General features: G+C 39.6%; 1 protein-coding gene across 2 annotated transcripts in view; it reads left to right on the top strand.

The window, feature by feature from the left end:
* Positions 1-23,830, top strand: part of efl1 (elongation factor like GTPase 1) — a 54,650-nt gene extending 30,820 nt beyond the window's left edge. For both annotated transcript variants that reach the window (XM_026294281.1, XM_026294282.1), the window contains exons 16-23: positions 3,084-3,215; positions 4,368-4,515; positions 12,667-12,796; positions 13,123-13,249; positions 13,804-14,008; positions 15,291-15,808; positions 16,637-16,821; positions 22,507-23,830. In XM_026294281.1, coding sequence (XP_026150066.1) covers positions 3,084-3,215; positions 4,368-4,515; positions 12,667-12,796; positions 13,123-13,249; positions 13,804-14,008; positions 15,291-15,808; positions 16,637-16,821; positions 22,507-22,695 — 1,634 coding nt within the window. In that variant the 3' untranslated portion in view covers positions 22,696-23,830. The remainder of the gene's footprint in view (positions 1-3,083; positions 3,216-4,367; positions 4,516-12,666; positions 12,797-13,122; positions 13,250-13,803; positions 14,009-15,290; positions 15,809-16,636; positions 16,822-22,506) is intronic.
* Positions 23,831-24,217: the final 387 nt, after the last annotated feature.

The following is a 24,217-nucleotide window of genomic DNA, read 5'->3' as shown; positions in this document are numbered from 1 at the left end:
GCTCCAAGCCCTGTGTGTCTGTGTGTACTTGCTCTGTACACAAAGCCAAACATTTTTGTTTGAAACCAAGACTGCACATGTGTGACAGAGTGTGGGATAAAGTCTGTACAATATCTGAGAAACAAAGATGAAAATAAGTGTTTCCATGTTTGACATGAGAGCTGTGGAAGTCTTGAAGGAATTTGGAGGCAGGGTGTCGAATGATGATCAGCCCTTGAAGACATTGTGCATCAATTAACGTCTTTTTTTGTTTGTTTTTTTGATCACATCAGAAAGAATTTAACTTGAACTTGAATTTAACTTTAAATTGAAGTGGAACAAAGGAAGGGAGTAAGGACAGAAGTTATAGATTATTGTTATCTGTCAAAAGAAGAGAAAGAACAAGGGGGAGGTGGGTCTTGGTGGGTCTGGTACTTGGTATGGAGCAGCTGACCTCCAGCTGTCTGTCTTCTCAGGCTGAAGCCTGTAAACTGGTCCAGTAGGAGCAGAAGCTGCTAGTATGAGTCAAACTACACTCTCCAAAATACAGCACTAATTAAAATGTGCACTGCCCATAAACGAGGTTCATGTGAGTAATTTATTATTTTATTTTCTATTAGCTTTAGAATAATTTACATGAGCTGATGTTGTTAATGAAAAATGCTGACATGTAAGTCTCTCGTGGTCACAGAAGAGAACCTGATGCACTCACATCATTTGTGGTCTAAACACTCACTGGTCGTATCCAAACTAATGATGTTGTGATCAACGTTTGAAAGACTGTGGAGTGTGATGTGGAACAGTAACACAGATCACAGATGCCACATACAATGAGAGTTATGTTCATTGGACTTTTGCCTCACTAGATGCTCTAGTTCCAGGCATACCTATCTCAGGTCCTGCCTCCAGGAGAACCTGTATGACAGAAACATGCCTGGGCTGTTTTTAGGGTCCTCAGTTTTACACACACATATTACACAATAAACACAACTTTGCATTAAACTTGGAAAAAGGGTCATTTGGTTCAAAGAGGTTTCACTGGTTAAGTCATTTGATCCACACAGTCACATGAACCTCATTATTACTCGTGTCTGAAGGACCAATTTTTTTTCTGCTACTTTTCTTTCCGATCTCGTGTACACTAACATCAGATTACTTCCTTCCCTGCAAGGAGGAGAGCCTGAGACGTTTTAAAAGTCAGTTCTCTAAATGCTGCATAGGCACAACATGAGAACACAAAGTGGTTTTAAAAAGACAACTGGAGAATAACACAAAATAATTACAGATTAGACTCAATGAGGGAGTTATGTATACCACAACTATTGTAGATGAGTTAGGCAGATAACTATAGGGAGAGGAGGACGAAGGAAACGCTGCTCTACTGGTGCTTTGACAGGTAACTGGCAGACATCATCTTGAGTCTTATAGCAGCCTGAAGTTTTTCATTTAATTCAAACTTGCCCCGTTGTTTGCAGCCCATCACTGTGAGCAGAAACATTTACAACACAAAGATAATATGGAGCCTTTCTGTTAACAAATTGTACTTAAACTCCTTTGCATCATTTACAGCGTTGACCAGGTCTTTATCTGAAAGCTCCTCAGTTGATACTGAGGGAAGAACTAGTCTGATGGAGTCTGTAATGACAGTGTGGGAGAAGTAACAACAAAATATAAGAAAATTAAACTTTCATCTCATTTGATCTCATTTGAACTTGTAAATGCCTGGAAACGCAGACTTAAGTGCCAACAGCTTTTTTACCTCAGCCTGTATTTTCACACTAAAAGCTGCGAGGGCAGAACAAATAACAGACGTGTTTCAATTTTCAGTTTTCATGCAGGTAAAGAAAACCTGGACAGCTTTTAAGTAACACATCCGTCCTTTGGAATTTGGTTCTTTCATGTCAGTGTATTATTGCACTCGTGACTTTCTTTATAATGAGTCAGGATATGCAGCTCTCTCTCTCTCTCTCTCTCTCTCTCTCTCTCTCTCTCTCTCTCTCTCTCTCTCTCTCTCATCTATAATGCCATTTTCATTGCAATGGGCTCACTAAGTGCTTGTATTAATGCTTGAGTGGCAAGTACATAATCTATATTTGGTCCTTTTGTGCTCTCCTTGGTTTTTGGAAACCCCTCTTTATAATACATTGCTGCTGTGCACTGACGTAGAGAGATCTGAGCGAAATTACAGTACTCATGAATACACTTGCATTGATCAATGTGTACAGGATTGTGAAAAGATGGAGGAAATGGACTAAGATCTCAAAATAAACAAGTCCAGTACTGTGCCTACAGCATTCATTTTTAGCATGAAAATGAAAGGAGCTAAAAGAAGCTTATCTGCCCCAGTATGTGGCAGGATGGTGTTAACGGCTGGAGAAGAATCTGTGAACAGAAGCCTTAGTCCTCCTCTTACTGATGGCTCTCATCCCTTTCCAAGTAAATCTCAGGCTGTTCTTGCACATTCTGTCTGTATCTTACTCCTAGAGTTTTTATTTTATTTTTGAGCATCAGGCATTACCCACCTAACACCCACAGCAGGTTGCGTCCTAAAACTTGGGCTGGCTTTAAACAGCAGCAGGTCTAACCAGGATCTTATTAGTAAGCGTGATTTCTTATGAGAAGGTCAGCAGTGCAGCTTAGCCTGCTAATTAATCTGTCGACCAGTTTTGAGAATCCAGTGTAAAATCAGTATTGGTAGACATATACGCTTCAACAAAATAAAAAACTGTAATAGAGGAATACATTTATATGGAAGAGACTTGAAAACATGTCATTATGAAAATGATCATCTGCGTTTCTATTGAATATTGTAAACCCAGCTCCCCTGTAGTTGATCAGATTAAGTACTGATATTGTATTAAAAGTGTTTTAACGCCGTAATTTATTTATGTTTACATCACTTTACATATATGAACACGTACGTGTGGATTAGTTGTTTGCGTGCATTTGTTTATACAGACTTCTTCGCCTGAAAATTCCTCTGTATGACCCAATAAACTTAGTTAAGCTCAAGAGTATTTTCAATTTGCTTTGCTGTTATCCATAATTTCATTACAGCTCTGGTCTTATGCTGACCATACTCTGTTTCTTCTATGCTCTTTCAGGTGTGGGAGGTCTGGAGGAGTATGTCTTGAAGTCGGCCACCCTGTCGACCTCTCCTGCCTGCCCTCCTTTCATCCCACTCAACTTTGAGGCAGCTCCCATTGTACGGGTTGCCATAGAACCCAAACATCCAAGTAGGTCACACACACCTAGTACATTAATTTAATTCTGTTCTCAAGAGTTTTTTCATTGAAAGAATTTATTATTATATAGAATATTATTATTTACTGAATACTTTTTACTGTATGTTGGCACTTGCTCTCTCCCATGGTACAGTCACGTTTCAACATGCCAGCTTTGGTTTTGCTTCAACAAATATACGATAAATGTGTTTTTGTTCTGCACATGTGCACTCACAAAGGTAATTCTCATGAGTTCCATATCCCCACTGTTCAGATGTGGTAACAGATGTGAAAAGTAGTATTTACATTTAGATGTAGTTAGGTAGCAGCTCTGTGAGTGTGGACATTGGCTGTCTGCAGTAAAAATGATGAAGCACTGATGAACGTCAGTTATGATGTTACTCTACATCATTAATGTTTAAAGACGAATATTCCAATATAATCCATGCTGGTGACCTGTATGTTCACTGCTACCATCAGTGTGTACATATTTTGTGCAGTCTTCCATGCAGCAGTTCTCATTACTCTCCAACACTGTTGCTGGTCTGAAGCCAGCACAAGGAGGTAATGCCATATGTGACCTTTCATTGTGGCAACCTTCACAGTGGCAGCAATCAGTGATACAGTTTCTTTAAAATTTATTTTTAGACTGTACTTCGGATTTCAGAACTGTGAGACCAGAAGTGTGAATCTATTTAATTACCACACCATCTGATCTCTATTCCACTTCACTTGACCCTTTGGTTTTTGTGCTTTAGCACACAATCCACGTCTGTAGTTTAAGAAAAGCTGCGATCTGAAATGTCATTAACTGGTTATTTCTGAGGGTTGTAAGTCTAATGAACTTTTCCTCTGAAGCAAAGCTAACTCTGTGTGGCTTTACTGGAGCTGTCCTCAAATATCTCAAAATGCCTCTGACTACTGACCTTTTGTTGCTTAGTTGAGAAGTTCTATCTCGGCACGCAACACATGGTCTCAAACTCTTTGAGGAGACAAGAAATGAAGTACATCATAAGCTAAGCTCTGACCAGGCACACCTGTTATGTGAAAATTATTCTGGGTGACGACAGTATTGCTAATAGTGTACCATGTAATGGCTAGTAAATGGCTGTTAATGTAGGCAGATCGATAAATTGGTTACCACTTTAATTGTTTGTGTGTTAGGTGAGATGCCGAAGCTGGTGCGTGGCATGCGTCTGTTGAACCAGGCAGATCCCTGTGCTGAGGTTCTGATCCAGGAAACAGGAGAACATGTTCTGGTCACTGCTGGTGAGGTTCATCTCCAACGCTGCCTGGACGACCTCCGGGACCGGTCAGTCTTTACCACAGTCATCAAAAAGAAAAGTCTAATGTAGTTTCTATTTTCAGAATGTCTCGCCTCAGTGTAAATAACTATGCTCCTTATGTGCTGTCTGCTTTTCTTCTGTTACATTTTCATACTTTGAGTTGATTGATTCTGTGTTTGTGTCTGTTTTTGAGCTCCTGTGTAGGGACTGTGGACATGTTTGGTTATGCAGTGAAAGTTGAATATAGTGTGTGTTCATATAGTGAGTGACTCATATTTGAAAGAAAGTGCAAATCTATTTCTAGCCCAGGCACCATCATATCATTACATATTGAATGCTGCATCTCTGTCTAGACACTGTTGGCCTCAAAAGAACCGAGGTCACTGAGAGGCAGATATATGGTTTTATTGTTGTTTTAACTAGGCTAAAGATCAAATGTTGCTTTCTGTGTCATGTGAAATGTGCCTGTGTGCCAGCTTCTGTCCTCCGCATCATGTGTAAAACATACATGCAGTGCTTTTGTCTCCTTTCTGCATGAGGATAGAATTTAAAAGATATGTCTGAATACACAAATTGAATTTCAGATTGCAGATATATTGAATTGCTATTTTTGAAAAAATGTTGGGCAGGAATATTTCCCAATTGGGTTTAATAGAATTAAATCCTTAAGCCTTTAAATGAAAGAACATCTGCTTTCCAGACAGAGACGTAGAACGTAAAGCCTGTCGATAAGCAGCCAGACAGTAGTATGTAGACGGATGGCAACAAGCGAATCTTATTTTCTCCTTGCAGCTGGCTGGATAAATCATGATCCAGTTCCACTCACAATACAGCAATGATACATCTTTCCTAATATGAATGAACTAAACACAGGGCTTACTGTATGTAGTGGATCAGTGGGAAGATTAAAGGCAAATTGCTATACAATTGTTACCTCTTCTTCGTGGCTCTGTTTTCAGGTAATATTAGAAACGTACATCTTGCGGTGGTGGGTGTAAACCGACAGCTTTAATTTCCCTGCAGACCTCCTCTACCCTTCATACTGACCTTCTCTCAAACAACTTCTGAATATGTTAGCATTATAAAAGACAAGCGTATTGATTAAGGGAAAGTCACCAGTCATTTTGTAATCCATCAAAGTACTTTGGCTTGTCTTTTATGTAAGAAGCAAGGCACTTTTCAATGGCTTTGATATTCAGGTCCCACAGATCGCTTGTATTGTTTAATGATTTTTCTTCTGCGGTGTTTGTGAGAATATGCTGTTTACTGTAGCTGGGTATGGGCATAGTGAAAAATATATATTCATCAGTTCAGTGATATCAGCCATTTATTCCTGATGATGGTTGCTGTGTTTCTGTGTTCATTGGTGTCAGCTGTTGCCATCTCAGCTGGGGAACAGATATCAGTCAGTTTGGAGGAGTGTCAGCCTCTGTCCAGGCACTGCTGCTGAAATATAATAACACAATACATTAGATAGTTTAGCAGAGTGCTTTTCTCTAAGTTTTTAGTTGAGTGTGTTGTGTGCGTGTGCGTGTGCGTGTGCGTGTGTGTGTGTGTGTGTGTGTGTATTCCAACCGTTGTTTGTGTAAGTGACTGAAAGCTTTTGCATGAAATTGACAATCAACAGGTGAAGCCACATGGAGGCTTTGATCCTTAATTGATTTCACCCATCTAACAGACCTCAGCCATGAAAGGGAGAGCAGTTTAGATGTTTTATATATGATATTAACTGTTAAGTAAAAATATCTAAATGTATGATTACATTTATGTTACATTGAGTGAGAGCTGCGGAGGTTATCGCCTGTTTTTTGATTATGACTATTGAACAAAATCACAAAAGTCCACTTTAAATTTAATAAAGAGACAGTGGAGAGACGCAGAATGTCACATTAACTAAAAGCAAATAATGCAATGAAACAGGTTTATTTTCAAGGATCTTCCAGGTGCTGTCTCACCATGCTTCATCAGAGGGACATCATTCAGTGTAACACTGCTGTCTTGTTTTCACCAGCCTTTGTTCTTGGCATTTAGGCGAGAGAACTAAGTTTTCATCTAATAATTTCAAAGCGTCTTTTTCCTCCTGCTCTCAGACTGCTCTCAGAGCTGCCTGGCAAACTCCAGGTAGTCTGTATAATGACTTTACTTAGGAGTGACTTCCGTCTGGCCACTTTACCTCACAGGCCTGATTGCACAGAGCCACAGTGATGAACGTCCTCCCGGCAGGCTCTTCTATTCCGGACTTTCTGAAACACTTCATTGATAAGTGCACTGTGAAAACGAAACATGTTATATTTGTAGTTGAGTCTTGTGCAACAAGCTCCTGTGGCTAGAATTGTGTAGTGGTCCTGGTTGCTCCAACCCTGGATTTTAATAACAACATGATTATTTTTGCCTAGAAAAGGCTGAAAAACCAGCCGTGCACTGTAGGGGGAGAATTACCTGTTGTGGTGGTTTAATGTAGATGGATGTAAATGCAGGAACAAGCTGGCACGTTTAATGTGGGCACTTGTTTTGGGACAAATTTGGTGTTTTAGAATGATTCCAGTTTAGTGTATGTTTCTCATACAGTGTGTATAGAACTGCAGATGTGCATGTCAGTCCACATATTAAGTTTCGTTTACTGCCATTAAGAAAATTCATTTGCTCATATATAGATGCATAGCCAAATAATGTGAGCATCTGATTTCAACCTGCTCTGCAACTTTAACACTGGTCGTTGCTGATGGAAACTTCAGAAAGCATAATCACATTGCATTTCAATAAGTTCCAACTGAATGCCCACCTATACTCCAATAATAGAGAAAGGGTCTGAGAACAGAATAATGTTTTTCTCAATACCAGCAAAATCCTCAAAGTGCTGGTTAAACTTTGTGAGCAGTGATGTGAGCACAGTCGTGTATTTCTCTCTCTTCACAGAAATGTTGGCATTTGGGAAACAAGATCTTTCCTTACGTGGGGCATCACTACTTTGCTTCTCAAAAAGTTGAAGCCTCACAATTAAATAATGTTCATTTGCAATATAAGCCCAACGTTTGTTCAAAGTGTTCAAATGAGGGGGACTTTATGTGATCAACTAAAAAAGTGAGGTTTGCCAACCATTCAGGGTTTATTCTATTCAACAAGGTTGTGACCTTCTCTTTTAAAAGAATCAATTTCATATGTCAAGAGAATAAAATGGCTCCAGATGACTGTTTCATGACTAAACCAACACATGTCTATGTGGCAGGTTACATCCACTAACTGTGCAGCTATTTCTTTCAGGAAGGCTTAAAACTCCTGGTAATTAGGTATTCTTGACGGTATGGGAGAGATGTTTAGTTACATCACCTGTCTGAGTGCTCCCATAAACTGATATTCACATATTATGATAGTTATGCCTACATGCACAGGAACTTTCTTTTATTATAGTCTGCAACTCCAATATGATTATAATTTTAAAATATCTCAGGTAATGAAAGTTATAGGTCATATAAAAAATGAAAAGGCTGTTAGCGTGATGACTAACCGATGTATTTGTCAAATGTTATTCTACCTGAATCTTTGTCCAGTGCACGTCCATAAATCAAATACCCCAAATTTAGGCATCTGTCTGAAGTCTGGCAGACAGTTTAATCTAAACTGTAGAGTTCTGTACTGAATTTACTGTACTGACTCATTCCCATAAAAAGATTTTAATATGAGCAATACTAAACAATTTACATGAACATTTTGTTAAGCTGGTGATGGGAACATCAGTGAAGTTTCTTACCATGGCAGTGAAGTTTGCAGGTGCTTTCAGCTGTGATCAGGAGAATAATGGAGCTCAGATTTTTAATTATCAGTCACTGTTCATTTGTGGAGCGCATCTGAATTTAAACCTGCAATAATTGAACTTTTCTTTGACAAAAGCTTCAGTTGATGTAATGATCTTGTTAGCAACCGGTTGCTTATTTCTACATCCGGCAGTCACACCGGGACATTATTATTATGTGGAGTTGAATTTTTGGTGTCACTCTTTTAGCTCCGTTATTTATCTGAAGGAACTATCTGCCTCTTTAGTTGCTAAATGCTACACTCTTTGTACCAGCTATTCTCAGTGTCTGTCTGCCATTGCTGTGGCTCATGTAGCATTTTCACACTTCATTAACACCAGCCACCCATCTATGTATTTGATATCTTATTATGATACATTATCTTATTATTATTACAAAATAAAATTTCCCATCAGTCATTATTCTGTGATATTCTGAACATGTATTGATACATTTGTGGTAGTTTGTAATAGCAGGTCATATATCAATCCATCACAGCCCTTGTAGTCCTCAATATAGTAGCAGAAGCAGAGTCATTGCTGGTTTGCCCAACACTTTTGTTTTTCCACTATAGCTCGACACATACACAAAACAGAGCACATAATTAAAAACCTGCATGATGAAATAGCCTATTGCATTTTGTGTTTGTTTATAAATTATTTCAATAGCAACTTGTTTATAAAGTTGCCATAGTCTACATGTTGTAATAAGTAGAAATTAAAAGAGCACAGGCAGATTTATTTTTGTGGTCACTTAGTATAAAATTGATGGATGATAACTGGACACAAATAAAGGTGATTCCTCAGTGGAAAAGTGTTCTGTAGTTAACTGGGTTTGCAGTCTGAGGTGTCATTTGGATGTAAGCATCTCTCCATCATGTCAATGTCGTGAAGTGTAGGAGGATCCCACTCCGGTGCTTGTTGCACTGTATTTGTGGGTTTCCTGCTGAAGAAAGGAGGCCATGTGTAATGCTGCTGCTATTTTAGAGCCAGGTCAGACAGCTTGGGACACAGATGACAAAGGAGGACAGGAGCTGCCCAGCTGGGTGGCTACTTAGGTCACAGGATGGCTGCCTGATTGGATAGATGGATGACTAGGTTATTTAGGCTTATCATTTAGTTTGGCTCATTGGTGGGTTATGTGACACGTTGGTCCATTTGATGTTGTTGAGCTGGCTGATTGGCTCAAAACTATCAGATTGTCTGTCTGACTGATTAGCTTGGTTGGCTGGCTCATAGGCTGGTTAGGTGACTGGCTAGCACACCGGCTGGCTGATAGCAGGCAGTCTGAGCCTTTTGTGACATCGCTGGCAAGCAGCCGGACCTGCTGCATGTCACACGCAGAATGAGGTCAGCGCTGTTCAGACGCTCGAGCATGCACGAGACTGTCACATCACAGCTCCTGCACCCTGGGGAGATCGTCTCTCTCTCTCTCTCTCTCTCTCTCTCTCTCTCTCTCTCTCTCTCTCTCTCTCTCTCTCTCAAAGCAGAAGTGGGTCAGATGCCAAGTATTCAGAACTTGCCATGTTCTCAGAGATATGTCATTTTATAATCTCAAGAGTCAAAGGTTAAACTCACTGTGTCCTGTTTATGATAAACTGAAGACTGTTTGTGGTTTAAACAAACAGCTTCTGAGCTGTAAAGGGTATGTGGAACTTTATTTCCCTCCTATCTTTCCTGTTAAACTAGATGCCAGGAGAATTTATACCACAGTGGAAGCTTATTGTAAAAGCTGTGGATGTATTTTTTGGATTATATCACTTGTTGCCTGCACATCCACACCTGTTTACCGGAAGGGCACAGGGTAAAGTGACTTCATGCACCTTCATGGGACCTAAGTGTTCTTGACGTATGTCATATTGTCCTTAACTGAGTGACTGGGGGAGCTAATGTGTAAGTGCCAGCAGCAATGAGCTACTAGTGTCTAACTAGATTAGATGAGCATATATCTGTGTGTTTGTGTGTGTGTTTGTAAGTAATGCCACCTCAGCCCTGAACACAAATAAAGGGATGACCCAGCGATATAAGGGTCAGCCAAAAAGCATCTGTCGTTCAGTAAAGCCTATAACACAAACAGAGCAGTGATAAGCAGACAGCCTAATTAGTGTGCATGTTGTGATGATGGGAGAAATATTTGTGTTGTATTGTATTGTGTTGTATTGTATTGTATTGTATTGTATTGTATTGTATTGGCACTATAGACCAAGTCACACTGTCGGCAGGTGGTTTAGTGCTATTTAAGCAGTTAAAATAAATGAGTGTTAAAACAGTGTTAGATTTTATTTATGTAAGGATCAAAACAAGCAACATATTAGCTTGTGTCAGTATTTTCTGTTCTATGTTTAGGCCCAACAGGAGGAAATAATACAGTTTTAGGGGACTATTTTTAGAAGCTGATTAATCCAATTTTGGTGCTCCAATTACTGTAATATTTCCTGCAGCAGGATGGTGTTTTTGAGATTTGTATTTACTGAAGTGTGTGAGTAGGGCACTGTTGCATGAATACAACGGTGTGGCTCATTGATTTTTCTTTTGTGTTGATAATGACAATTGCAGTTCCTTTCTTGCACAACACTGCAGCAATTATGTACAAAGAAATAAGATATACGAGGTGTTGGAAACAGGTAGTATGGTCAGAGCATTGTTGCTTTTTTTGTTTTTAGAATTTAACAAAAAAAACCCTGTAGAACAGACTAGTCCTTTAACTGCATGCTCTCTGAGCTTAATTCAGAAAGTGTTCAAAGACATAAAACACAAGTAAATCTCATGATTTAAAGAAAAGTACTTTGACCTGCAGGTGAAATAACCATGAAGACGTATCACCTTGTGCAACAGATCTGAAAAAGGTTAATGTGCAGCGTACAGTGTAAAGTAGACACATTTTTTAGGGCTGCAACTAATAAATTATTCAGTTAATGGTTCATTTATAAAATATAAGAAAAGTGCAAATTATTATTTGTATATCATGTAGCACAAGGTTACATCATAAATGTTGGTTTTTACACGCAGCTGTTCAAACCCCAGAATACTAATACTGATATTTGTGAAGCTGTAGTTAACAGTTACACACTTATAGAGTTTTGATTTAGTTTCTGGTTAATCAATTAGAAAACCAGTCCATATTTTGAAAAACATGTAACAGCTGATTTAATGATGTGGGGATATCTTAAGCCTGTATTCTGCCTGTGAGTGGACTGAGCTGTACACAGTGGCAGAGGTTTTTTTACATCCTCATGTTAATATTTACAGCATCTCACATGGATTATGTCCAACCTGCTCTGTTGTTTGTAAGCTGCGACACCTTCAAGGGAAGATTTAAAGCAGAAACCCAACAAGGACATGAATCAGGAGAGGCTAAATCTTTTCAGTATGGCTCTGTTTAAGAGCTTTATTGTCCTTTTCACTCTTCACTAGCATCTGGTGTTAATCAGCTAATTACTGACAGCTATGAAAAGTGATTACCTGTAATCAGGGATCTTTGGACCTTTGCTCCAAATCCTAGAACCGTGTTTCTACGTAAATTTCTTGTAACTTACCGTTGTTTTCTAGTTTATCCTTGACCAGGTTCTGTTTCTAAAGCTGCTGCTGCAGTGTCAGCTGTTCTTAAACGTTAAGAGGGGTATTTCTAAGGGATGATTAGGTTCATGTCAGTTGTTTTATTATTGCTTTCTTGCTGACCTTCTCTATTTTTTGATTACTTTGCATTGTTGCCTTAATTGCTGTATTAAAAGTAGTGGCACTGGGATTGGGTGCCATGTTTTTTTTTTTTTTTAGCTGTGCAACTGGAGTGATTTTAGGGGTGTTAGCCTGTCTGATCACCACTTTAAGTTGTGCCACTAACTACTGAATGGATCACATCTGGATTTTATACAGACATCAGTTGTCCTCAGGCAATAAATTCTTCTGACTTTTCTGAGGCTTTTACTTTTCATCTTCAGGTTGACATTTGTAGTTTTCTGTGAAATGTCTTGATAAATATTGAATGGATTGCCATCCAATTTAATACAAATATTCAAGTTCCCTTCAGGAGTATGTTCATCATCAGTGACATTCACATCAGCCTGAGTTGTGGTTTCTGTTTTCTAGTTAATATATACTATTTTACTTTTGGAGCAAACAATTTTCTTTCATTTACTGTTGTTTGATCACTTAATTGGTTTATTTTAAAAAGGTAAACCGTGCATCACACTATCCCAGGGTTGAGGGTGATTTATAGAAATGTGATATAAACACATTACAACATTTTATTTTAAGTTGTCATGTTAGATATTTAGCTACTTGTGTTCTTTTATGGATGCAGTGTGTGAAACTGATTGTGAACAATAGAGACTATATTTTCTCTTGTCAGTATCAGCAACAGGATTTTTTTTTACTTGTCTTTGTAAAGGTTTGCTAAAATCAAGATTAGTGTCTCTGAGCCCATCATCCCATTCAGAGAAACAGTGGTCCGTCCTCCAAAAGTGGATATGGTGAATGAAGAGCTGGGAAAGCAGCAGAAAGTAGCCATCATTCACCAGGTAAGTCGAAGCCACAGTTACTGAACCGTATTCAGTATCAAATTACAACCAGTTCTGTTCTAAGCATTTATGTCTGCTAGGCCCTTACTGGGAAATGTCACACAGGAGATGTTTTTACAGTTGATGTGTTTAAATGACTTTTTTTTTCATTGCCAGGGAATAATAATTAAGATAACTGAGCAGTCAGAAGAAGTAGTGGCACAAGGACATAATGGATTCCTAAAGACAATCTTCAGCATTTACAATGAGGAATCATCTCTGAGTTTTTTGTTGTGTTGTGTTGTGTTTGTGTTAAAACATGGCGGTGTGTATGCATGTGTTGCTAGGTAAAAGAAGAGGCCTCTCAGGGTCGGTCATCTGACACACTACATGTGGACCCCACTGGCCTGGTCACCCTCAACACACCCAACAAACTGACCACTGTCAGCGTCCGGGCAATCCCTCTGCCAGCAGGTAAGACCACCAATCCAGGATGTGAAATCTAACCGTGTCTAAAAAAAAACAAGTATGTAAATATGTAATAAATTCTAACAATGAAGACAACGACACACACATTTAGACAATCACAGCTATTCATTTATTCTATTTCTGAACATGAAAATGAAAGCAAATTCACATCCTGAAGACCCTTGTGCTCTAGTATCAGTAGGAGGAGACAAATACTGATATTTAAAATTCATGTCAGCATAAAGTTCACAACTTTACGATTGAACTTTATTCATTACAGTGTTTTCTTGTTGTTTTAAGAAACCATCCCAGATGAATTCAGTGGTCTGAACTAATTAAAGTGCCCTTTCTCCTTCCCTCACCTCTGGGATGAATCTCTCTGATGACATACACTTCCTGTGAATGCACCTTCCCCTGTTTGGTTTTATTTTAGCAAATCAGGGAATGATGCATACCTCAGTGAATAGAAAATTAGCTTGCTATGCCAGGGAGATTTTCTTAAATCATGAAAATGATTCATTTCATGAATCCATGACAGTACTGTTGTTTTTGTCCATCAGAGGTGACCTGTCTGTTGGAGAGTAGTTCAGAGCTGATTCGGACTCTGGAGCAGATAAACATGTCCTTGAGGGAGGGGAAGAGTCTGGACATCAGCCTTAAGACCCTAGAGTCCATCGCTGGACTCAAGGCCCAACTGGAGACCCTGCTGCAGGGGAGGAAGTGGAGGAATGCCGTGGAGCGCATCTGGGCCTTTGGTCCTCGCAGGTCTGACATTTTTGTAAAGCATGTTTGGCCTTTATTAATCTCAAATGCAGATTCAAAACTTGATCCATAATTTTCTCAGATTTCACATTTTAATCCTCTTTCAGCTTGAAGTCCTCTTGTTTCCGCTACTAATTTCCTATACCGTTTTTTGAAAAGGCTCACAAAGTCCTCCTTCTGTGCATTGAAACACTGTTTAGCTGAAGAAAACATAAAGTTTAACCAGTTATTGTTGTCTCTTCCAGACTTGATGAGTTTCTATCCCTTTATCACGGTTGAGCATAAAAACACTCTCAGGGAAAGTGCAAGAGAGAATTTCTGAACAACTAAAATGCATGCATGCGTGATACTCGTCACTCTGCATCCCAGAGAGTGATTATTTTCATGTGCTGATTATTTCCAATCCCTTGTGCTTTTTTAAGAGGTGTTAAGCTACAGTAAAGCTTACTCAAAGGGCATAATTGATCCTTTTTGTGGTAAACTTTTGTAATTCCTGTAATTCTACCCCACCTTCAGTGTTTTTCACATGGCCTCCATTAGATATGGGCTTTGTTGTTTGTGCAGTGCATCCATAATGCTTTTGTTGGAAAATTAAAGGTAATCAAACTAGCTAGTTGGAAAAACAACTCCTGCTCTTTGGTAAATGAATAAGCTTGGTGCTGGTGTGATGGTAATTGTGAAAGGTGTCTTTTACAGTGATGAACCCCAGAAATGTATAATGTATAAGTTCCATTCAGATCTAAAGGGTGTTTGAGCATCTTTCAGCTCATTTTTTTTGTAGACCATAACTTTACGGTTTTGTTTACATCTCAATGTGCTTGTTAATATCAGTTTTTCCACCAGCAACAGGCAGACACTGTTAGAGATTAGCTACTCAACATACTGGAGCATTTAGTCGTTTGTGTAAAGAGCTGAATATTCTTCTCACAACCAAACTGGACATTTACATTTATTAAGTGAACATAAACTGTAAATTAACTTTAACTTTGCTTTGTGTCTGTTTGTCTAGGTGAGAAACTGTTAACATGTTTGCTTGAACATCTTTATAACCATGAAAACCAGTAAATATCATTGTTGTCGTTACAGTTTTTTGCACTGTCTGCAACTTAGTAGATAATTTACTGCAGATGTAAATATACATTTCTTGCCATTTCCAGGCAGCTAACTGGAAATTCTGTACTAGTGTTAATTTACGATCATATTTAGAAAAATGCTACTGTTCTACCTTCCTGGAGTTTGTATGAACACAAATAAGTACTATTCTCCCTGTTACTGTTGTTTTCAGGTATGGCCCCAACATTCTGCTGAACAATGTGGAGGGATACCAGCGGCCCTCTGTGTGGCAGTGTCTGGACAGAGTTGGTGAGGTTGGAGCTCAGGCTGCTCTTTTAAGAGATTTTGACAACAGCATCATCAGTGGCTTCCAGTTAGCAACTCTGTCAGGGCCCATGTGTGAGGAGCCCTTAATGGGAGTTTGTGTCTCAGTGGAGAGGTGGGACATCCAGGCTTCAGCTGCGCCACAGAATCAGGACTCCCTGGACGAGGACTCTGTATCCCATGAAGCTCTGGCAAACAGCGCAGTGGAAGGAAGCAGGGAGACATGTGCGAAGGTGGAGGGCACCGAAGCAGTGCCCAGCCAGACCAAGCGCAGGCCAGAGGCTGCCTCTGCCGACTACAGGCCAGTCTCTGGCCAGCTGATAGCTATCATGAAGGAAGCCTGTCGTCACGCCTTCCAGGCTCAGCCCCAGAGACTCATGGCTGCCATGTATACCTGTGAGGTCATGGCCACTGCTGAGGTGCTGGGTAAGAGAGCAATTTCAGCAAAATGACACCACATAAAGACAATATTTTAGGTCTAGCAATGGTCAGTCACATTCTCTCCCCATGTAAATGTAAGTAACTGTGTGTCTGTGCCTCGTCTTTCAGCAGAAACATTTCTTTAAAATATCACAGTTGGTGAAGCAGAGCTCAGTACAGACTACACTACCTAACCACCGTCCTCCGAAAGTCATTTCATTTTATGTATTTTAAATGAAGCTTGAAAGGCTTTTTAACGTGTTGGTTAAAAAAAATATCTCCAGGCTTGTTCGTGGCCACAGCAGCTCATTACACAGAGAATAGCTTTGTCAGCTGAATCCAAATGGGGCAATTAAGAAATGGGTTAACTGCAAAATATCCAAAAATCTTCAGACTTTGGCTCTTGGTCAGGCAATTTTAGAAACACTGCTACCTGTGCTTATTCTGATTCTAACCTGTGTCTAGTTAGATTTGCTCACTTTAATAAGCTGTATAGGTTTGTGCCTTTAGTTTGGAAAACCTTCATTTCAACAAAAAAAACAGCACTGAAACTCTTAGAGACGATGTTTAATTTAGGACAATCCTAAGTTTAGCCTTTAACTGGTGTTGATACATGTCTAATTAAATACATTGCTGACGGCATACATGTCCAGCACCTGATAGGGTCCAGTGGCTGTTATCTGATTGCAGTTAGCCATTTCACCAACTCAGCCAGTATCTAAATCAGTAATTAATAATTGGTCTATCAGATCACATGTGAACGTGTGACAAACAGGCTGTAGCTCCTGATCCATGATGATGTATTATCTCCCCCCGTGTATCTTCCTGTATCAGGTCGTGTATACGGTGTACTGGGGAAGCGAGAGGGTCGCGTTCTCCATGAAGAGATGAAGGAAGGGACGGACATGTTTATCATCAAGGCCGTGCTGCCTGTGGCCGAGAGCTTTGGATTTGCTGATGAGATCCGCAAGAGAACTAGTGGATTGGCCAGTCCACAGCTGGTCTTCAGCCACTGGGAGGTGAGCATTATTATTATTATTATGTATTATGATACATGACTGCATTACATTCTGCCTTTGTTCAAAAGGATTAGACTAGACTTGATTAGCCCTTCTGTGCCTGGTATTAAACTTGTGACTAGTAACATGGTCACCTGAATCTACATCAGTGGTTCTTTATATTTGGGTAAACACTGGATTCTGAGGAGTTTTGTTTTAAAGGGATGAGTCAAAATGATAGTTTGTTTGAATAACTTATAGAGCCCTAAATAAGATATCCAGATACAGATGGTATGTTGAAACCAGATGGAAGTGAGCTCTATGTCTGATATCAATGAATTTCCTGGGGAGATATTTTAGGGCAGCTCCATTACTTGTCTTGCTATATCAGCATTTTCCTCTTCAGGGGTTTAATATTTCCTATGTCTGGTCTGTGTCATGTTGCTGGCCTTCTCTATATATTTTCCAACAAACTAAAGGCACCAGAGAGGCAGAACTTATCAACTGTGCCGTATTAGAGACCTGTTTACCTCTGTATTTCTTTACATTTTAGCAAATTGGCACTTTTACAGTGCTCTAGGTTAGCTGTTAGCAGTTACTGTCTGTGGTGTATTTATGGATATCCAGACACAAAATAACTGGAATACTTTGATACTGAAGGAAACTTAAAAGTTTGATGTTTTTTCTACAATTTCTAAGCAGATTTGTCATCTTTGTATATGAGAAATATCTGCACTAAGTGTAAGTCCCACTGAATGATTTTTAGTAAATGTTTTTTGTTTGTCATTAAATCTTGTTTGGACCAAGCAGCACAGTGCATATTTTCTCCCCACTTCAACCTGTAATTTTAATACTGTTTGAATAAGTCCTGCAATAAAATCACCCCTTCATGACTTACTAGAGAGGTGTTAATTTAACTAACCTCCAAGCATTAACATGGTCGTTTTGAAGGATGTAATTTGGAGTGCTTTAAATTACAAGAAACACTTGTCAGAATAATTCTGCAGCAAAAAACACACACAATTCTGCAAAAAGCAATACGTCCTGAAGCCATTGTACATACACACAGAAGGTCGGAGCGTGAGTGAGGTCATTATGTGGGGCTGTAGGTCAACGGGGCCGTCTGGTTAATGAGATGGTCCCTCGGGAGTCAAAGCTGCAATAGACAACATGTGCATTACACCGTTATACCTGCTGCTTGGCTGGCTCAAACAGCAGCACACACACACACACACAGAAGCATCCTGCTGAACATATGCACATTGTTATCTGGGATAATGGGTCAAATTGTCTGTAAGGAGAGAGGCATGATTCTCTACTGTTGTCTCACTGTGATTTGAATCTCTGAAATGGCCATGGAAGTAATACTTTTTTTGTTTCAAAAGCCATAGAGAAAACACACACAGGGATGTTACTGAAATTAGAAAACTACCATGATGTGATACTGTCTGACTGACAGCCACCTGCTTTATGCCCTTTATGGCCAGACTTGAGTGATGACTATGGCTACCATAGAAAAGTACAGTCAAAGTTCTTGGTGCATGGTGGTTAATTTTTTGCACTTGCTGCATAGTTTTATTTATGGAGGTGCTGTTCTTGTCGCTCCCCTTTTTGTGTCTCACACACAGATGCCTCTGATTCTCTCAGTTGTGGGAGTTGTGGAAAGAACCAATTTTTATATGTGGTTGTCAGCTTTTTCATGGGTAGACACAGTTCTGATGCCATAACTTGCACTATTAGTCGATTTGCAGGTATTTCCAAAACATATGTATTTTTTCCACTGTGACTGGGTGCTAAAATAAAGTTAAAACCAAACTACTACAGTATTATTTAAACAGGATACAGGCTCCGCTGTTGAGTCCCTCAATGCAGTCTTTGTATGTGTGAGAAAGAGGGCTTGTTTGAAATCTCCAACTGTGGACATAGATTATGTTAAGCCTTTCCATCCTTCACTTCTCTGCTTTCTGCTTATCTCATGATCCCCATTACCTCACATTATATATGGGATACTCCTCTACTTACTGTCACACTTACTCAGTGTGTGTGTGTGTGTGTGTGTGTTGGCATTTCTTGTGTGTCCTTGCATGTTTTTTCTGGCAGATACAGAAGCAAGTAGTGCCTTTTTCCATGTGGTTTGATCTAATGGATTCATTATCCAAGTGCTCACTGAACTATGTGTACTAATGGCAAACGCAGTTTTTCAAACCCTCACGTCTGTCCTACAACTTGCTCTTGCTTCTTCATCTCCACTAAATCCATTGTCACTAAAATAGGGATCCAGCAGTTTCCCCTAAAAAATCAAATATGAACATCAGTAGTCCCAAATATTTTACCAAAACCACACACAACTTCTGCTTCATCTTCATCAACTCTACCCTGTGTCCCCCCCACACGTACACAGCATTGGAGTAATTTTCATTAGCGACCTATCATTCAAACACCATACAAATGTCATTACCAGAATAGCATTTTCACTTGATCAACATAGCTTCCCAGCACTCTCTCATTACAAAAGGATTTGACTACTGTAATAGCATCCATTGTGGTACATCATCCAAACTGCTAAATAAACTCCAGTGCATCTAGACGTTGCTCTGCACCTGGTCACCTGTCACTTTTTAGGGTTTAAACACATTTAAGTTGTAAAACTGTAGTCGAATGCCTGTGTGGATTGTGTCACTTCATCTGTGATGAAGGGGCAAATGCATTTGCAGTGTGACAGGAAACAAATCCACTATCCTTCTACTATGCAGCAAAAGACTTTCTAAAGCTTAGCAAAAGTTGAGCTTCAGCAGTCTGAGATCAGTCAGATTAAGTGTGTATATTCCATAGTATCTAGAGTATCTACCTACTAAGTATCTTTACTAAATATCAGCTATCAGTATTTTATCCTGCTGACTGTGACCGTTTCTGGTTTTTAGTGAAATATCTTCTGCTCTAGGGTGGATCACTCAAACTATTAAACACGTTCATGTTCCCCTCAAGCAGACTCATATTAACTCATCTGACCTGCTGACTGTTTGTCTGCTGGCATCACCAGGTTAAATATTTAGTATGTTGAATAGTTTGGCTTATGACAAAATACAACCAAAGCTTTCCCTCTGGCTTCTCCTGAAACAAAGTTAATTTGTTTTTCATTCAATAGTACAGAGCAGCTTTTTTCATGCATTGTTGAAAATGTTTTAATACAGCACTAGCCAGACCGATTAGCATTACAGTACTGCATTTGCACTGGAAGAAATACCTCGTCCTACTAATGAAAAAGAACAGTAAAAACTCTTCAGCCATTAAAACGAGTGTGATTGACTCTTGTCACATGTTGCGTTGAGGATGTGGTTTCTCAATTTTCCCCTGCTGCGAGCTTTTTATGTAACTGACTCAGAGCTCAGAGCGGGGCAGTAACACCAGATCCCATTTAAAATGAAGAGCAGCCTGTCGTTCTTGCTGCTTTTGAGTCAGTATGTGTGAACAGCCCGTTAGACCCGTTAAAATTAGCATACAGTGTGATCATGTTCAGTAACGGACTCCACACTGTCAACATGGGCACGTTGACAAGTCCTTTAGTCTTTCTCAATTGCTTTGTTTCCTGAAAACCTGCTAGTGAGCCTGAATCCTTCTTGTTGCCTCTGCTGTAGAAAAAGCCATTTAATAAATGACACAGTATCAGATCCAAACATTAACATTAATCTGTTCTGAATGTTGAGAGTTCTGTCTGTAAAACTACAAGTGACTGCCTGTCAGGAAAAACAAAAACCTCTCTAGTAATGTTTGTATCTTCGCACACCCTTACCGCCACCACACCCGCCCCCTCCATCTTGCAACTATTGTCTTTGCCTCATTAAAATTTTCTGTTTGATTTCATTTATGTGCAGACGCTTTCTCACAAAGAGTCATGCTGACCCCACCCCAATGCCTACTTAGCTTCAGGACGTGCCTGCTGTTTAGTGCTCATGTCAGCATTCTTCCTGACAGCGATTTGATATGGCCAGGATATTGGATTACCATATGAATGATCATAGAGGCAGAGAGAGCAGATTTTGAGCGTTGTATTGTTGTGTAACTGGAGGGTTAGTGGCTCCTGTGGGGACGGTTACATTAGATTTCCATCAGAATGGAGCTTTTGTTCAGCAGCAGACTGGAGAATTGTGTGAATAAGTCTTGTATTGATCAGCCAAAGCATTTGTCTGACAGCACAACTACTATGTGCCTGTGAGTGTGTGTGTGTGTGTGTATATGTGTACACATGCTTGTGTGTTGCTATGTATTGTTGGATTTTGTAAGTCTGTTATTACATAGAACCTGAACAATATTTTTGTTTTATCACTGAATGTATATGTGAGACAGTTTTAATATTAATTAAATTGTTTAATAAAATTTAACTGTAGTTTCCTGCTCAGTGTGTCTTGAACACATTTCTTTAACAAAAGAAATTATATTTATAAAAGAAAGTATATTTATATTTCCATCTATTTTGCAGAAAAGGAAATATAGAAAAAAAATCTGCACCTCCCTCAAGCCTCCCAGCACCATCACCAGCACCATCACAACTAACCACTACAGTGTGTAAAGTTAGAGTTGACCACAATGATCATGCTGCAAAATATCGTTTTGCTTAAACACTCTTGTCAAACTTCAGCCTTGAGTGTTTAGAGGTACCAGAGCTAAAGCAGTTACTTCACAGTAACTGACATTGTTCAATAAGCTGTCCCTTCATTCTGACTCACATAATTACAGAGTGGATCTCCAAGCAGCACAGTCCTCTCTTCACCTCTCTCTGACACTGGTTGTTACATACAGTACTTACTTCCACACATTAACTTTGCACCAGATCAACTTGATGGGTCAAGATTTCCACCATCATTAATTAAGTCAGCCAGTGAGTCACGCACTTGCAGGACGCCTCATCCCTCCATATCCCCCCCCCCACTGGATCTCATTGTGCCACAGTGTATTATGCTCATGTGTGGTGTGTGTTGTCTTCAGTAATCCTCCTGTTGTTGTTGTACCTCGCTCTCTACCATCTGTCCCAGCGTAACCAGAGCCAGGTGCAGGGCCCTGCTGTCTGTGCTGCTACTGTAATTGTTCTTAATGTGTGTGTTTGTCACAAATCAGTTTACAGCATTGAGAGTTTGTCTTGACTTCACCCATGCACACAGTGACACAGCTGAATGGTGTGTGTGTGAGAGTGTCTGTAATCCCTACACACACAAAGACACACATCTTATAGTGATGCAGCTTAGTGACAGAAGGACTCTTGGTTCATCCCCTAGTGCTGAAAATAATAGTCAATAATAGTAATTAATGAACCATTGGTTAAACAGATGGTTTTAATACATCAGTCTTCAGCTGAATCAAGCAAAATGTCAAACATTTGCTTCGTTCAGCTGCTCCAGTGTCAGAATTTGCTGCTTTTGTTTTTGTTTTGTTTAGATTATTTATTTATTTTGATGACAAGACAGAGAGTTGGCAGAAATGCAAGCAGCTCTATGAGGCTGCACTTACTTTTGTTTTTTTTAATCAATGTGGGATTGAAATACAAAAGATGTGTGATTCAGATCTGAATGCAGATGTTTTTGTGACATAAACGAAAATAGTGGCTTTGTGTCACGTCAGGTCTGCGTCAGATGTGGTTAAATTTGAATACAAACAGCAGAATTACGTGCACGGATGTTCAATGTTCTCTTGTCCATCTCCTCCTCTGTCCAGGTGATTAGCAGTGATCCACATTGGGTTCCCACCACCGAGGAAGAATACCTGCATTTTGGTGAGAAAGCCGACTCCACCAACCAGGCCCTTAAATACATGAACGCTGTCCGTCGGCGCAAAGGCCTGTACGTGGAGGAGAAGATAGTAGAGCACGCAGAGAAGCAGAGAACACTCAGCAAGAACAAGTAGGGAAGAAAACAAGAAGAAGAAGAAGAAAACACAACCTCCAGTGGCAGCTCTTCCTGTCGGCCTGTGAGACACAGGCGACCTCTAACCATTCATCCAGTGCTGCTCGTCCATCAGTGGCATCATGACTATTAGCACAGATGTCATGTCCAAGATAACATCAACACAACATGAATGGTACTGCATTTACAAACAGCAAACTGCAGTGTCTCTCCCGCTGCCCATTCAGAAGTCTGGCCCTGCTGATGACACTGTCAGCAGTGACTTCTTGCATATTTTCTTGTGCAACAGAATAAATCCCACAGTATAGATGTTTGAAATTTTGATTTATTGGGGTGAATGATACATACAAAAGGAAGATTGGGGATTCCATATGTATCACCATTTTTAAATTTATCCAGTTGTTTTCATGTTTTTAAAGCTAAATATAGTGTAAGTTCATTCACATAGATGGATGCTCAGTAAACAATCAAATGACCCCAGTTTGGTGGTAAATGATAAAGAAATGAATGTGTTGGAGACCACATTGCCCTTTAGGGGTGAATGTGCATGTGAATGTTTTCAGTAATAAATGAATAAATTCCTGTTTTACCTATACCTACTCTAAATTTACATATTTCTAGGAAAATTCTTTTGCTAACTGTCCGGAGAAAATCAGCCCTAGTTTCAAAATACACCTAGTTATGCCACTCTCAAATCAGGTAAGTGGTGTAATTTAATTTCACTGTCCTGTTGCCACTGAGTCTGTTTAACCGTACCAGTGGGTCTTAGCCAACAGGATGTATTTATGTCCTTGTACTGTAATGGCACCTATGAAACCATTGGATATGCACTTTATGATAGTTTAGGGTTGCAGAATGGTGCCGCTTGTGGTGGGGTCCTGACAATTTATGACAACATGGCATGATAACACTTCTTTGGGGCTATAGGACGGGTCAGGCGTCATTTAATCTGGATTTAGCTTGCATATAACTTCAAATAGGACACATTCTAGTGTGTATTGTAACAGCCACCACTGCATGTCATTACTGTTGTGCTTTCTCATTCCTGTAGTCTTGTCTCTGTACCTTTCTGCAGGTGTCCCTGGCTTCAGAGCCGTATATTTCCAATTACTGGCCCCATAAACTCATTGTTTGTCTGTTGTTTCTTGCTGCCGTTCTTTCTCTCTCTCTCTCTCTCTGGTCTCCACTCACCCCAGTCAGTCAACCCACCCAACCTGAGCCTGGGTCTGTAGGAGGTTTCTTCCTTTAAAGAAGGATTTGTTGGGAGTTTTTCACTGTAAATTAAGGTCTGGACTGTACTATCACCGTGTCTTGACATATTATTTTATTATGATTTGCGACTGTATAAATGAATGAATTTGTAGTTATTTTGATTCAGATAAGTGCGGAGCTTCTTGTACACACAAATTTAATGTTTGACTTCATGTCGTTTTGTGGTAAACCATAGATGATGATCTTCTTTTTTGACTTTGCCAACAAATTGCATAGTCAAATTAACATTAAATTAGAATACACAATAAGAA

The sequence above is a fragment of the Mastacembelus armatus genome, chromosome 3 (assembly GCF_900324485.2).
Source record: "Mastacembelus armatus chromosome 3, fMasArm1.2, whole genome shotgun sequence".
Lineage (NCBI taxonomy): Eukaryota > Metazoa > Chordata > Actinopteri > Synbranchiformes > Mastacembelidae > Mastacembelus > Mastacembelus armatus.
The sequence above is the reverse complement of the archived record's forward strand: the minus strand, read 5'-3'. Positions and strand labels throughout refer to the sequence as shown.